Here is a 16,076-nt window from a genome sequence, read left to right as displayed (position 1 = left end):
TTAGTCTTTTGGAACATAAATTAGAATTTATTAAACAGTTTTTTTCTTCTGAAATTTAAGTTGTTTTCACAAATTTGGAAAGTTTTGTACTTTATAATTATTTCAACAGCTTTTCTTCCCTTTCAGTTTCATACTTAAACTTATAAAAGTTTTTTTTTAATTTTAGACCTGACATCACAATTTTTCTTACAGTTTGATACAAATTTATACTATAAATCCACTAACTACATTTTGAACCAGAATAAAAAACTTAGAACGAAATTCTCACTAGTCTTCCAATTAGATATCATCAATATTAGCTCTTTACAATTTTTTAAAAGCCCATTTTAAATCTACCAAAAAATAAAACATGTTTCAAACATCATCCGTGCTACTGACAATTTTTTCTCTTAATCATCTAAAATTACTATTTGCTTTTTTTGTTCTCACCACATATTTAATCTTCTTAACCATTCATCCCTTAATCTACCATCTTTTAATTATATGACCAAATTGAATTTTAATATTTATAAAATTATATATCAATAAGGATATCAAAATTTAAATTGTTGATTGCAAATTCAAAATATAATTTATATATTCCAGAATATTTATTTCTTATGCAAAAAACCATTATCTGTTTACAAATAAAGTTGTCAATTATAAATAGATACAATATGTCATGGAATTTTTTTAATTTTTTTTGAAGTTTTTTCTTCTAATTTCTCTTTAAATATTCTATAATTAAACATATAGTCATTAATGAACTACTGAACCAAATAATTACATCATCCTTAATTAACCCTTCCCTAAAGCCATACAGCTATTTTTCAAATAAACGTTTTGAGAGCAAATTACACTCTTGGTCACTGAATCTAATACAAGGGTGAGAGGTTATGGCTGAAGGTTTTAGAACTGAGTGCAGAGAAGGCAAATGAGAGCAAACTGCTATCGAAAAAGATATGGGAATGACCACATTATGAACTTTACAAAAATGTCAGAATCCAGAAACTCAATATGCGCAGCTCTACCGATTATAGAGTCCAGATTCTTGCCTTGTGTAGATGGATCAAAGTTGACATCACAGCGCATGAAGATTCGGTGTTGCACGGAGTTGGCACGGATTTGGTCCATGCAATCATTCAACATCTCTAGGAACAGTTTACCCTTCTTTGAAGTGTCACGTGAAGCAGCCTGACATGATTCAATTCTAGCAGAATGGTAAGGCACATAACCATCCTGAAAATGCCGTATCAGTTAACACCAAACCTAGAAAATTTAGTTAAAGCAAACGTACCACAAGGAAAGAGAATGAGGCAACGAAAAACAGGGGAAAAGGTTAAATTCGAAGAAGAATTCACTTCCTTCAGAATAATGCCTTGCCATACTGTAAAAATCTTACTACTTAATAAGAGAATCAAGTTAAATTTACTTCATTTTGTAACTGGAGCACTTTCACATGCAAGTTAACATGTTCTAAGATCCACAAATAAGGACCAATTTACAGACTTCTATTAAACATGATAAGGCTAATGCTAATGTATTAACAACCCAATTGCTGATTAGAGTGGCAGTAGATAAAATTCCTAAACTTTATTGCAAGAGACAAGACAAGAACAAAAGGTAATACCTGGGGGGAAGATAACAGAATAATATTCTTAAAATGTTCCAAGGTTTTCTGCTGAAAAAAGGAGGGGGGACGGGAAAAAAACACTATTAGAACCTCATCAAATAAATAATTCCACAAAATATATAAATGATTCATGCAGCTTTTATTTTCAGGAATGAATTTCCCGTTACTTTGTGAAAAATTATTAACCGCTTCAGTTCATTTTTATTATCCATTTCATCTTCTCTGCCATCCTTGCATTTACTTTTAGTTTAACAGTTCATTCGAAAATAGTCAGTATGCACAAACACAAAATAACCATTGAAACATCTGTCAAAGATACAGGCCTAGATGCCAATTGAGATTTGAGGGGTCTAATTCGTTTCCCCCCTTAAAATAACAAGGCATTCACATGGAAAAGGAAAAGATGGAATAGAACCACCTAATATTATACCGTTGATGACATTTATAGAATGCATTTCCACTTGGCTTCAACGAATTCATAATGCAAATCATGCATGCCAGAGTTTGAAAGTAGCATCAACATTACTTGAACTATTATTTTCAAAAAATAAAGAAATTTTACAAGAAAATGTAGTTAAAATTCAGTAAATCTAATGTGATATGAAAATTGGCATATGCCGAATCAAATAAGAAATGCTTATAATATGACAGTACGATTGGTAAAATATATCCCACAACAACTTATTCAAGCAAACACGACTAAATTCATGTCTTTATCCCAATCATTGTAGGACACAGTCCCTACCTTACACAGTTTATAGAGAAATGTATTTTGGATTTCTGGATCATCCGTGAAAGTGAGTTGATGAATGCACTGTGTGCCTTTTAGCTTCTTCAAAAACCACAATCCAGAATTAAACAATGAGTTTGAACTATAGAGATACCCCAAGTGTGGACCAGATACTGAAACATATGTATGTAGGTGACTTAGAAATGGCTCCATAATGCTATCTGCAAACACAGGACAAAACTTAGTACCAAATGTCAAACTGATGAATATCATTGCTTCTACGATTATGAACTACCTGCTAGGGCTGTTCTTATAATGAGATTACCAATAGAATGTCCAACAAAACTTAGCCTGATATCTGCCAAACTCCCAAATCTTGATGCTTTGTCCATTTTGATTTTAAGAAACAAAATAACTTCCTTAGCTAGCCTATGTCCCATCTCTCTAAAGTCTCCAAATGTCTTATCTTCATTAGCCTCTGACATCAGGAATTCTACTTTGGGATCTATCAAAAGCCACTGATTCCGGATAAGTCGTAGATCTAAATGATGCCCCTAAAACATTTTAAATAACAAACAATAAGAGCGCTGAATCAACTTTTTAACCAGATACTGCAAAAAACTGGATTTAATCAACCAATATTGCTCTGTGATATATGGATGCAGCTCTCAAATGAAAGTGATATACATGTTGTTTATGATATACTGCATCCTATGTTTTCAATTATACCATTTCTTAACAAAGGAGAGTAAAAAAATCAAGCATTTGTAAACAACATTCTGTTATATCTGACCTCAGTTTATGAGCTCAACTGGGCAAAAAAAAACTAGCATTCTTTTTTTTTTCTGGAAATTTGAGATAATGTAAGGGTAACATAACACATTCATTTAACACTTTATTATTGAAAAGTCTTACTTTAATTCCATCAGATGGTTATGAGTCATACATCCTCTTAAATAATTCTGTACTTTAGGCATTTAGAGTCAATGTTATATACAAGATATCTGATAAACTTGATCACGTTGAGCAGAGCTTACTTTATCAACAAATACTCTTACCTATATTGAAATAACTATACTAAAAGAAAACCCAACCCAGGCACAATAACAACAATAAAACAACCTGTTAGGATAAGAAAACCGATCAAGATATTCTAAGAGAATCTAAAGATATTTCTTAAAATGTTATCTAATACTGCCTTCAAGTAGTAAACACACAAAGATAAGACAAATAGCACTGGCTTATCTAGCCAAAGAGCATAGGCAGAGTGAATTACAAAGCCTTCAATTCAGTATAGAACTAATCATCCTTCATCTGAAACTTGACATCCAAACAACCAAATAGAAAAGACGAGAATATAAATATTTTTTTAACAGAATATTTTCAACATGTAGAGCCAAGAAAGTCAACTAAGTGACAAATTCTGAACCATCTATAGACAACATAAGAAAAAGGAACAAAATCTGACATTCAACCTGGTATGTCCAGGAAGAAGAGAAACTCGGAAACTCTTGTTTCCAAACTTGACACCCCCATTTTGGCTGTCCAAAAGCACAAAAAAGTTGGGTGATTCTTGTTCAACACGCAAATCCATTTTATAGGCTAAAAACCGGAACCTAAGGCAACTTTACCCCGCTAATTGCCCCTTTCTCCTATTATAGACCAACTATAAACTACCTGGAAACAATTTCATCTAGTATCTAATGGGAGAACACTTTTCTCTAAAATATATCAGTATTTCTGGATGCAGCTCCTTACTCGCTCTCTTAGATTAATACCTTTCCTCCCATCCCATGCATAATAAGATGCACAAAATAATTTACTCCTGCTAATAAACACAACTAGCGGAAGAAATGTTATTAATTGAACACAAAGCAAAGTAATGAATTAAGTAGAAGAGAAGAGGAAAGGCAGAAACATCATCCAAGGAGAGAAGAAAGAAAAATCCGCTAGCCAAGCCAGAATCAAACAATGGTCAAAAAGCTATTCCGATCCACCAAAATCTAAAGAACATGTGTGTGTAACACTTACAAAAACTTAACCTTTCAACAGAAACCAGTGTCAAAATACAAATCAACCACTACATTACTGTTGGTACAGCACGCGAAAGAAGATAAAAAGAACAACATAGAATCTTCCCACGTGAAACTTCATACCATACCAGAAGAATTATCCAGCATTCTCACAGATGACAAGACAAGTTAGCCTCAAAACAAGAAACCAGACGACATAAAACACCTCAAATCAAGGGTATTAAAATATTCTTCTTCGGGTTTATTAAAACTCAATATACACGCGACTATACGGTATAGTTTCTTTTCAGTTTTTTTAACGGAAAATGATGCTGAGAATTTTTTAAATTGTATACTGATTTAGAAATAAATATATATATATATATATATATATTGAAGGATAAATTTATAATTAAATAATATGAAAAAATATTAAAATAATAATACTTTTGTATAAAAAAATTAAATTGTAAATGTACCATTAGATTAGTGTATAATACTTAAATCTGATATTTCATGTATATTACTCATTAGATTAGTTTTCTTAGTGTGTCTAGATAGGCTAACAACAAAAAATATAATTTATTAAAATGATGTCTAGCAATAATCTAACAATAAAATATATCTAAAATATATTATGATAAGATTAATGCTACGCATGCAACCATATATTTTTATTATACAAAACTTGACAGGTAGTTTTTAAGGCAGTAAAGACAGTTGTCAAATTTTTGAGAATTGAGTAGTACTACTTATTTATTACATCCATATTCAGGCCATGATGATTAATTTTACCCCTTAATGGACCAGATAACCAAATTGGAAAGGCCTATATAACTTCATGTTTTTAACGAGTTAAAATTTCAATTTGTTTAACCTAGGTTCTGAACTGGCTCAAGGATCTTTTTCAAATTTTTTTATTATTAACTCGTTACCTCATACTAGTTTATTAGGGAATTTTGTTTGTCAACTAGATCAAAAGTTATATAAACCCTACCCAGTCCTCTATTTAGCCTGCTTTGACCATAGAGGTCAGGATAATCCACTTTTACAATGCTGCTACAATGAACTCAATAGTATGACTTGCCACTGACTCTAAAATAGGTGGATAAACCTAATCACTTTCAAGCCACCCCTCCAAAAAAAAAAAAACACCTAACAAACTCAAATCCTACATTAAATATGTTAACACCACAAACAATAAAAAACATTCACTTCACAAACCAATAAAATAATATTTTAATCATATTTAATTTATTTTTTAATTTTAAATATTATTATATTATTATAATGTGTTGTCAAAAGTATATGTTCTGTGTGTGGTCTCAAATAAATCTTTTCCTAAAAATACAAGGTATAGTTTTGCAATAAAATCTACAAGACATGCCTGAAACCCATGCACAAAGACAACAATCTTCAACACACGAGCATTACTTGGTGGTGCAGTGTTGAGGCTAAATGGGAAGCCATCTGAATCTATAGACCCAATATGACTCAGTAATGAATTTTCACTTGGAAAACGCCGTGGTACGTTCAACACATGTTCAACAACCACAATTGGGGTACGCAAAGGATCTCCAAATATCTGCATGTCTTGAATTGAGCGGTTGTTAATCTGCAAAATAGTGATCAATATTTCATTATATGCCACATGTAAATATCAAACATTCAAGTTGACAGATTACCCGCATTTGTTCAATGCTCTTTCGATGAAGTTCGGCACGTGTAGCTGCAGTCTGAAGAGGCTGTATGATTTATGAGACAAAGTTTATGCTTTTAAGTCTATTGCGTTAAAAATTGCTTATTTTCCCCATTTTCCTTTTCTAAAAATTGCATGATACTGAAAAAATGAAGGAAGATACAAGCACTTACATCATCAGGTAACTTCCACAAACTGGACACTCGTCTGGGTACACGCTGGGAAGTCTCATCACCCTTACTGTTTATATAATGATGAGGCATTTCTACCTTAGAATACAGCATCCATATTGACCATTCAGATTTCCGGTCCTTTGCCCATGCCTCATGTAAAAGTCCTATAATCTTTGTTTTGTTATCCCTAGGAAAATGTAAATATCAGCTTATTACACGAGGTAAGATAAAGTTTCATGAATCATAAAACACATTTGAGTAAGAGCCAATGCAAAGACCATAACTTATATTTCTCAGGCAGTAAATTGGATTAATATCCTGCTATATGCCTTTCAGCGTATGCAACCTGAATGCAGATTAAATTTTCCAAGTATTCATGTTAAGTTATCTCTGAAACCAACTGTAAGTGATGCACAATTGAAGGAAACAAAGGTTCATAATACGGTATCATCTAGAAACCCCCTAAAACCAAGTTATATAGGCTCATGGTAGTTGAAAGGCAGTAAGAAAAAAGAAAACAGACAAAAGGAATAAATTTATTAATCAAAGTATAAACTAAATAGTATCAAAGTTGTTAAAATAATGAAGTTGGAAAAAGGGAAAATAAAAAGATACGTCAATCATATTCAAATGCAGAATTTAAAAAATCAGACATCCTTGTTGAATTGTAATGAATCTCATGATACATGATTAGAAGCAAACCTGTGGAACTTTAAAAATGTTTTCCATAAATAGGACAGTTGATCTCCCAGTGAATGAAAACAGTCCATCAGCTCATTCTGGGACAAGGAACAAAGTTTTTCAACATCCAGCAAATCTAGATCTTCATTTCCTCCCTGGACAATAGGACAAAGAAACTAAAAAAGAAGAATCTTAAAACGATATAAATAAATAAAAGGTATTATTCTGTAGTCTGTAGCGTGAAATAAAAGCAAGAACCTTAAGACCATTTTGTGGCGTGCCTTGTCCTACAACTTCATTTGCTAATGGATTCTCTTGCTTCATATTACTCACTATTGACACAAAATCTGAAAAATCTAGAGCTACATTGACTGCTTTGCCAATTTTTTGTAGTTCTTCAAACAATATATCACGAGAAGCTAATAATGCTTTAACAAGCATGGCATTTCTCACATCTAGAGAAGCAACTTCGCCAGAGCCCTAGTCAGACACACAAAACATTCAGTTAATGCTCAGAATAAAAATGTCAAGGATTAAAACACAAGAGGATATTGTTTTAAAAAAGAATAAGAATCTGCATCATCCCTGATTACTAAAGTACAAATGCAAACATTGAAGTTACCATACTTTTGTAGCTAAATAATTTTCACTTCATTTCCAGACCTGGTGCGGTACTTTTACTAAGTCTCCGAAGGTGTAAACCTCATTTTTATGTCCATTGATGGTTCAAACACATATCATGGTCTCTGCTATCTAGTACATCAGGCATTCTATGAAAAACTTATAAGTTATTTTGATAGTTATTTGAATAAAGTCTATGGAAAAAAAATGAAGGAAAATACAGTGGACTAATGACTTGCTTGAGAAAGATGGATGTGGTGGAAGCATAGGATAATCTTTGATAATTTCCTAGACATGTGTTCATTTAAAGAAAATTGAACTAAGGCTATCACAGGATATAACAACATTCTTCTAAGGGAAACCCAAATCATTAATAAGACTCTTCAAATAAATTCCATTCATCAAAGCCTTAGTCAGAGCCATATCCTGCTTTAGTAGTCGACAAAGCAATTGTAGGCTTCAACGTAGTTTTCCAACTGACCAATGGGTTACCAATTGTAAAAGCATACCCAGTCATAGATCATTTGAGTCCAAATGGCCATTGTATTCATAATTCGAGTATATATTAAGAGTGGATGACGTCCCACATCAGAAGTACCCTTAGGGTACCTAAAGACACGTTTTACAGGTTGCCAATACTCCTTCCCAGAATTGTCCATGTACCTACTCACCAAACTTATTGTTTGTACTAGGTTCAATCTAGTCTAGTGCACATCGTTACATACTTCAAACTTTCCATTGTACTCGCATTAGGAACACAAAACATGTATCCCATCTTTGCTTCAGATTAAGTTGTATTAGATGCAGGTAGATGAATGGAAGATGTCAGAGGAGTTGAAAATGATTTGGCACGCAACATGCCAAAACGGTCTAGGACCTTCTGACTCAGAAAAAGCTTTTTTTGGACATGACCTTGTCTAATTTCCATGCCTAAAAGCTTTCCAACAGCTCTCATGTTCGGCATTTCAAATTTTCTGCTTAACAGCGACCTAAACTTATGAATCTCCAACTTGTTCTTGCAATATGAGAATGTCATCCACATAAAGGAGTAGGTAGACCTGGGAATTGTCCTCCACCTTCTTATGATAAATACATGTTTCATAAGGGGGAGACGATAACAAACCTCTATACGGTTGCCTTGAAAATTGTTTCAAATCATATAACAACCTCTGCAGTTTGTAGACCTTGTCTCTTCTCCTAAACTCCTCAAAACCTTGTTGAGACATCAAAATATCCTCCTCTACATAAAAATGGAGGAAACCAATTTTCACATAAAAATACATCAACTCCATGTCCAGCGTGTTGCTACTAATGTAAACGTCACTAACCACCAAAGAGTAAATTTCATGATAGTCTACACCTTCCTTTTGACTGTAGCCCTTGACTACCAAATGAACCTTATACCTCAATACGCAAGTGTTCAACTTTCTTCTTAAAAACACATTTGCTCCCAAGAACTTCTTTTTGATAGCTTCACCAAATCCCAAGTATCATTCTTTAGAAGGGATTCAAACTCCTCATGAATCGGCACAATATACTTGTCAAATTCGACATAAGTGATTACCTTTATAAGTTTCTGTCTGAAACAATTCAAGCTCCTCAACTGCACTCAAGGCAAAAGACACCACATCATTATACTCGTATCTCATAAAAAGTTTGCTCACTCTAGCATTCCTTCAAATTATAAAAGACGGTTGATATTTCTAGACGATCTCGGTTTCTGACTTTGACTGGTGCAAATGTTGATGTTGCTCATGAAAGTCTATTTCAGTCTACTTGGACGTTTCAAAAGGTTGGATAAGAGCTCCTGGAATCTCCACCTACTAGACAATCTCATTAGACTTATTATAACTTCTTTGAGGTTCAACAAGGACAATTCGTCAAATGTCACATCCCTACTCAGAATCACATTTAGTTAAGATGGTGGTAAGATTCAACTACGAGTGAAGGAGAAAAAGTGAAACCGTGAGTGATATGCGTCTGCACAACTTCACCTTGGTATGCTTAAGCAAATGGAACAACACAATTGGTCAGGTTTTCTTTTGAAGAAGGTGGTTGCTTAGCGAACAATAAGGAAGAAGAAATGTAACATCAAGTATGTAGTTATGTGAAACAAACTGCGTGAAAGAGAAGAATTTTTATTAGGCTTGGCAGAACTCATTGACCCAAGAAGAGTTTTGTGTGATGCAAAACACAAAACCCCAACACACGAAAGCACATCTATTGTTTCCACGATTTTTGACGACGATAGTCTTGCACAACCTTGCATGGGCTCTAAACACATGTTGGTAGAATCGTGAAATCGTGCGATTCCATGTTTTAAATCGTGATTTTAACTATACTGTCTAGTAACTTCTCGATCTTGATAGTATTTGTCATCTTCTTGTCTCCTCAAAGAAATATCCAAGTATCATAAGACAGAAGGTCAATCTTGATGAGAAACTAGATTCCAAAAAATGGGGTACAAGGATAAGAATCGAAACTTTGGTACCATTTTATTGGTGAACGCAAGAACAATATAGAACACACACAAACATAAATATGTCCTGAAATATTTATACTTTATCATGTTTATGTACCAGTTCCATACCATTACAATGTTCATATCCATACTTCCCAGATAGGCAATAAAGCAAGCAAAGAGCTCAAACATGAAATAATGCAAGCAAATGTTTGCAATAAATATTTTGCATGAAGTCAACTTCATCATCACTTCAATGTGATTAGCAAAAAGAGACATCCAATGTTTTAGAACGTACTTTATTCACTGTGTCACTGTTTGTATCAACAACGACTTCAGTGTTGGCAGAATTGCTGTAATGGATCAAACAAACAGGTTACTCTATGTAATCCAAGATGCACAAAAATAAATTTGCAATCACAGGTGCTCTAAAATAAACTTCTGAAGGGACAGATAATGCCAAAATGAAAGTCTAGTAGATTCAAACTGACTGAAAATAAGAACACTTTACAAACCTGGGCAACTTTGAAGCAGATGAGTGAGAGGCAACTTTTAGTATACTGGCATGTACGCTTACGTCAACAAGCACTGCATGTAAAGTGTCAAAATGGACAGGACAATACGAATGCAATCCTACAAGAGCTTTAGGAGGTATTCGGAATTCATGGATAGAAGCACAGGAAGCATCCAGAGGAAGTTCCAAGTCGACACTATAGATGACATACTCCCATCAACAATCAACATGTCAGTTTCACCTAGTAGATATCAATAAAAAAAACACACATGTCTATATCGCACAATAGGCCAATGAAGACACTACTTTTATGACTCACCCATGCTCAGTCATGGGAGCGTATATAAGCTCAAACTTTAAAATAACAGCAGCTGTAGCTAAATCCTGCAAATATGAGCAACATAAAGTGGGTCAATTTGATAAGGATATTGAACTATAGGAAAGGGAGCTATATGTATAATATAAGTATTATGCAACTTTGTTTCTCATAAAAGTTTGAGTAACCTTTATGTCGACTTTTATAGGTCCCCTCCCTTGACAGATGCAAACTAGTTTTCTATATTTTTTTCCAATACTTATGTAAGCTTCAGTACACATTTGAAAAATAAACATAAACCTCAGTCTGACATGCAAGTCCTAGCCAATAAATCCCATATTCATTTCCCTAAGAATAAGTTCCGATACAAAGCTACATTTCAAAAAGTGTTACAATACCCTGACTTAACCACTCTGCTTGTACTGTTAGTTAGGTCAACTAATAGGATAGTAGCATTACTAATATGGGCCACTCACTAGCAATATGACTAATAACCAATAATTTCTTAGCATAATCCTTACACCACAACAAATATTTTAAGGCTAATAACCCTAATATCTTAACTAATACTATTATTATTATTAATCCTTAAATGAACAAAATCATAATAAATATGTCCTGGGTCTTTTTGTGGCTCAAATGTTGCCAACAACAATACATACACGTATATGTGGTTACACAATGCGCTAGCATGTTCATAAACTAATTTATATGCTAACCAACATTGAGTGACCTAGGAACCTCAATAATAGATACTTGGCACACAAGATACAATCTCATTCCCACAAGGTGTCCTTTCCCTTTACTACCCATGCAAAGAAAGAAATATCAATGATCATTACCACCAATTTATTACGAGGTAAGTTGAACACGGTCATCAGATACAAATGAACATCCTGTCTAGCATATTTTATCCGAAAAGACTGTGTTGAGAAACTGTTATCTGTGTCATCGATCCTCCATACGCCATATATATTGCTAGGATCCAGATCAGGAGGAACTGCATAACCAAAGATTTTCTACCTCAGTATCACTTTTGCATATAAGAAGAGCTTCTCATACAGTTTTCATTTTAAGAAAATTGTATTATACACTACACACACGAGAGAGAGGAGGGATCACATCACTCCAAAAGAAACTTTTCTTTTTCATCTTTCCTTTTCTTTAAATCTAACAACTAAGTTATTTGTTAGAGTCATTAGATTACAAGAAATGAGGATGAAGAGTAACTCTTTCAAAATTACTCTTTAAATAACATGATTCCTTCTTGAATGTGTGTAAGGAGGGATCAAGTTACTCTAAGAATGAATAAATCTAACATTCTCACTCTTCATTTTTTTAAATAAAAAGACCTTGTATGACTGTTGTTACACTAAGAGAAAATGAAAAGTAAAGATAAGGAGTAATTCTCTTAGAGTTACTATAGGGTAACTTGACTCCACTTCTATCTATCTATCTATAGAGAGAGTGGTGTCAAGGATAAAGGAACAAGAAACTCACAATCTCATGCATAGCTATGAAACAGGAAACTACAAATGCAAACCCAATTTAAGACATATTGACACCATTGTGTCGGTATGTCTTAAATTGGGTTTGTTGTTCATAGCTTCTTGTTCCCATTTCTTTTTTAACTATTTTGGGTCTCAAGTTTCAACATTCATCATGTAATAAGTCATATTAGGGTTCACAACGAGAAATCATGTAATAAAAGCAAACAAGGTTTCATTTTCAAGCATCATTGTTGCTTTTATAGTTCAAGTTACTCATGAAATATATCAACCAAAATGTTAAAAATAACTACCTGGACATAATGAACAAAAAGTGTTAAACTGAAAATAATACAATGTTGAGGAAATTATTGTTTTTCTCCCAAGAATATTGTTCATATAATTGACAATTGAAGAACTCATCCAAGGAAGAGTGACCACATCAAATAATTCCAGAGGTAGTACACTCTGGTATCTGTTTGATACATAATAATAATAATAATAATAATAATAATAATAATAATAATAATAATATATTATATTATATAAGTGCAGACAGCTTGATTTCAAAGTTTCAATTAAAAACAATCCTACTGTCACATGGATTTGCTGCCCCCAATAAAGCACTTATAAAAAACTGAACCCCATAATGTTAATTATTTCAACTCAGCAAAGCACCTTATTTATTTCATGCTTTGACTGTACTTGATTTGATTCCCATCATTTTCAATCTCTATACATGTAATGTGTTTTGCTAGAATAAGTTTTTCTGGTAAATTGTCCAAGGGCATCAATGTTGCTTCGGGTATTGAAAACAAGGATAAATTATTTGAGCACTTAATAGTTTTGTTAAGAGGATTAAAAACAAAATACAGTTAAAGTGATAACAGACAATAGTAATTACGTGTTAGTCGGTAAGAACTATTCAAGTTTGATTCTTGATTAGTTTCAAAATTTTAACTGGCAGTTTTAATTTGTTAGTCATAGTAAGATTACTGATTTTGGTGGTAGGGTAATTTCTAAAAGCCAAGGGTAAACTCTTTTTTTTAACTCCATGTGCTGCCCATTGCCTAAATTTGATGCTAGATGACATTGGGAAGATGATTAAAGTTATAAAGGCAATTCCAAGAGGCATTACTCTTTTTGACATATTGGCCTTGAACATGATGAGAAAGTTCACAAAGAAGATGATTTAGTTGGACATGGAGTGGCAAGGTTTGCTACTTTATTTCTTACTTTGCAAAGGCTGCATAATCGGGAAAAAAAAATATCTTACTAGGATGTTCACATCGGATGAACAGATAGAGACTAATGTTTCTAAAGACCGCTAGGTGAAGAGGGCAGCTGACACCATTCTTATACCTCCATTTTGGAATACACTGCTTACACTCTTAAGGTTATGGTCCCTCCTGTGCATGTGCTAAGTGTTGAGAAAGAATCCTTAAAGGAGAAATGCAAAGCTTTAATCTCTTCTTCCATTTCAAAATGTGAAGAGATGATCATGAGAAAAAACCCACTTATGAAGTGATAGATAGAGCAAAAGAGGCAATTCAAAATTCTTTCAAAAGAAATGAAGAAAACAGAGAAAAGTATTTCAAACCATAGGTAAAAAAGTACAGAGAAGCATTGCTGACTTGCTTATTCTATATTTGTATGATTCTTTTTCAGTTGAGGGAGTTGCTGACTTGCTGTTATATATGTATGATTATTTAATTCACTTAATGCATGATTGTATGAAGAGTTTCTATTAACTTAATAGTTAGCAGTCATAGAGGAGCAAACAAGGAAGAATTTTACACATGACCATACAAAGTTTTATTTTTATTTTTTAAAGTTTCTGAGAGATTATTTAATTATGAATGGTGAAGATCATGCCTCATCATCCCTCCTTTCTACTTCATCAAGGACTAACACTGGCTGGGAGAGCATCACTTGAGATTGACCGTCTTAATTACTCAATTTCAAATTTGTACCAAGCTATTATAATCTTGCAATTGGATTAAAGATTGTATAAATATAGTTTGTTTGCAAACAAGTCAATGTTTAAATAATCCTAATGCATTTTTTCCGTAAATACAGATAAAACAACTATAACGAATTATAATACCAATCAACAGTGGGTTAAATAAATGGCAAATTATAATAATATATATATATATACACACACGTGGCTAAGCAATATATTCGTGAAGTTACCTTCATATTGAACAACACTAGCTGGAATGCCGAAAGATACATTTTCACTATCCTCCCATCTCACGGTAATCTTAATCCGATACCATCTATACAAAACAACACATGCATCGTTTTACGAGATTAGAAATTCAAAAACGAAAATTAAAAAGCAGAAAAGAACAGCAATCTTTCGGTAAAAATGAATGTATACATAGTATACCCCTGTTTAAAAAGGTCAAGGTTGTGAAACCTATGAAGATAGACGGCAATCTCCTGTACAGTGTCCAACGACGCCTCCGACTTGACCTTCTCAGAACGTGGCATTAAATCAGGCAAACTCTCTACCAACAAGCTTCAATGTTACACAACAACAAAACATCCTCCCCTAGTTGCTGCATCATGCACATACCACAACAATGAACAGCACAGACATCTTTCCCTTTTTGGCAATATTATTAATCATGATTAACAGCCATTAGCAAATTCGTTTGCCCCTTTCAGACCTTGACACATCTCAAACACACCCTAATTCTTAACCCACAAAACTCATCATGGACTAAACCTGCAATGCAAATAATGGAACAACCAGAAGTGAGATTAAAATTTAACAACTTATGATGTAATATGATCAGATTAGTATAATTCTAAATTAACATTTGATTTTCTAACTTACAGTTAAAAAATTCTCTCTCGTGATTAATCTAACTCTTCCTCCAGACTCAAATTAACGATTAAGGAAAAAACAGAAAATGGAATTCCTTGTTGTCCTGGGATTTGATCGTTAATATGCAGTAAAGATTGATTAATTGATAGAATAACAGGGAAAAGAAAATCCAAGATTATGACATGAAGCTGGAAAAATGAAAAGAAATAGCGTCTACAACTAAGAAAGCAACGCTATGCAGAATAGCGAAATTAACGATGTATCCTCTCGACAGTGACATAACAATGAACAGAAATGAAAAGGACAGAGAACCAAGATCTGAAAGTGAAAGAGAATCGTATTCTAGGGTTCGTAATTGCCGCACAATATGGGGGGCTCAAATTATTAACAATGACGTTTGGAATGAAATTGGAACGATGTTGGTGGTGTGGGATTGTGACGGTTCTTAATCTTGAAAAATCAAAATGAAGCTTTTGAAATGCGAAATGCGAAATGCGAAATGTGAAATGCGAAATGCGAAATGCGAATCCTTCCTTGAGCAATGTCAACACCCAAAACACAGATAACCTCTTTCTATTTTTCGCAATACTTTGGACGTTGCTGGAATCAAACTCATGATGAAGAGAATTCTAATAAGCGGTATAACGGAGTCAAATTACAGTTATATTTATTTAAGAATTTTCTGACATGTCCGTTTTTTCTTTGCATACATTTTTTAATTAAAAATTCAGACGATATGTAAATTCTTAGAATAATAAATATTAATATTTTAATTATTTATAGAAATTTATAATTTTTTTAATTTTAAAAATTATTTTAACATTTTTCATTTTGTTTATATTTTTATTAAAAAGATTTTTTCTTTTATTAATTTTTTTATTATAAATATTAATATTTTATTATGAGGGTAAGATGAATAAGATATCAAAAT

General features: G+C 33.0%; 1 protein-coding gene across 10 annotated transcripts; it reads right to left on the bottom strand.

Moving 5' to 3' along the window:
- Nucleotides 1-713: 713 nt before the first annotated feature.
- Nucleotides 714-15,786, bottom strand: LOC137820855 (uncharacterized). 10 transcript variants are annotated; one of them, XR_016515858.1, is made up of 16 exons: nt 15,155-15,779; nt 14,702-15,043; nt 14,503-14,588; nt 11,662-11,819; nt 10,823-10,887; nt 10,505-10,699; nt 10,288-10,342; nt 7,166-7,387; nt 6,929-7,083; nt 6,227-6,413; nt 6,040-6,099; nt 5,789-5,969; nt 2,638-2,896; nt 2,358-2,563; nt 1,610-1,660; nt 714-1,218 (listed from the first exon to the last, which is right to left on the bottom strand). XR_016515858.1 is itself a non-coding variant. In XM_068625144.2 (16 exons), the coding sequence occupies exons 2-16, from the start codon at nt 14,803-14,805 to the stop codon at nt 928-930; spliced, it is 2,319 nt and encodes a 772-aa protein (XP_068481245.1). In that variant the 5' UTR covers nt 14,806-15,043; nt 15,155-15,786; the 3' UTR covers nt 714-927. The 10 variants fall into 10 exon arrangements, 7 of the variants coding, with proteins under 7 accessions (XP_068481245.1, XP_068481246.1, XP_068481244.1 ...); XR_016515859.1 differs by having other exon boundaries at nt 6,929-7,062; XM_068625144.2 differs by having other exon boundaries at nt 1,610-1,657; nt 5,742-5,969; nt 15,155-15,786.
- Nucleotides 15,787-16,076: the final 290 nt, after the last annotated feature.

The sequence above is a fragment of the Phaseolus vulgaris genome, chromosome 9 (genome assembly GCF_051622355.1).
Source record: "Phaseolus vulgaris cultivar YP4 chromosome 9, ASM5162235v1, whole genome shotgun sequence".
NCBI lineage: Eukaryota > Viridiplantae > Streptophyta > Magnoliopsida > Fabales > Fabaceae > Phaseolus > Phaseolus vulgaris.
Note: the sequence above shows the minus strand (reverse complement) of the source record. Positions and strands in the feature narration are given on the sequence as shown.

Excerpts from the sequence above, each read along its gene's own strand:
- LOC137820855 (XM_068625143.2), bottom strand. The coding sequence starts at position 14,805 with ATGCCACGTTCTGAGAAGGTCAAGTCGGAGGCGTCGTTGGACACTGTA. Across the intron at positions 7,084-7,165 it reads CGCCACAAAATGGTCTTAAG|TTTCTTTGTCCTATTGTCCA; the intron begins GTTCTTGCTTTT and ends CTTCTTTTTTAG. Across the intron at positions 5,970-6,039 it reads AGAGCATTGAACAAATGCGG|ATTAACAACCGCTCAATTCA; the intron begins GTAATCTGTCAA and ends ACTATTTTGCAG.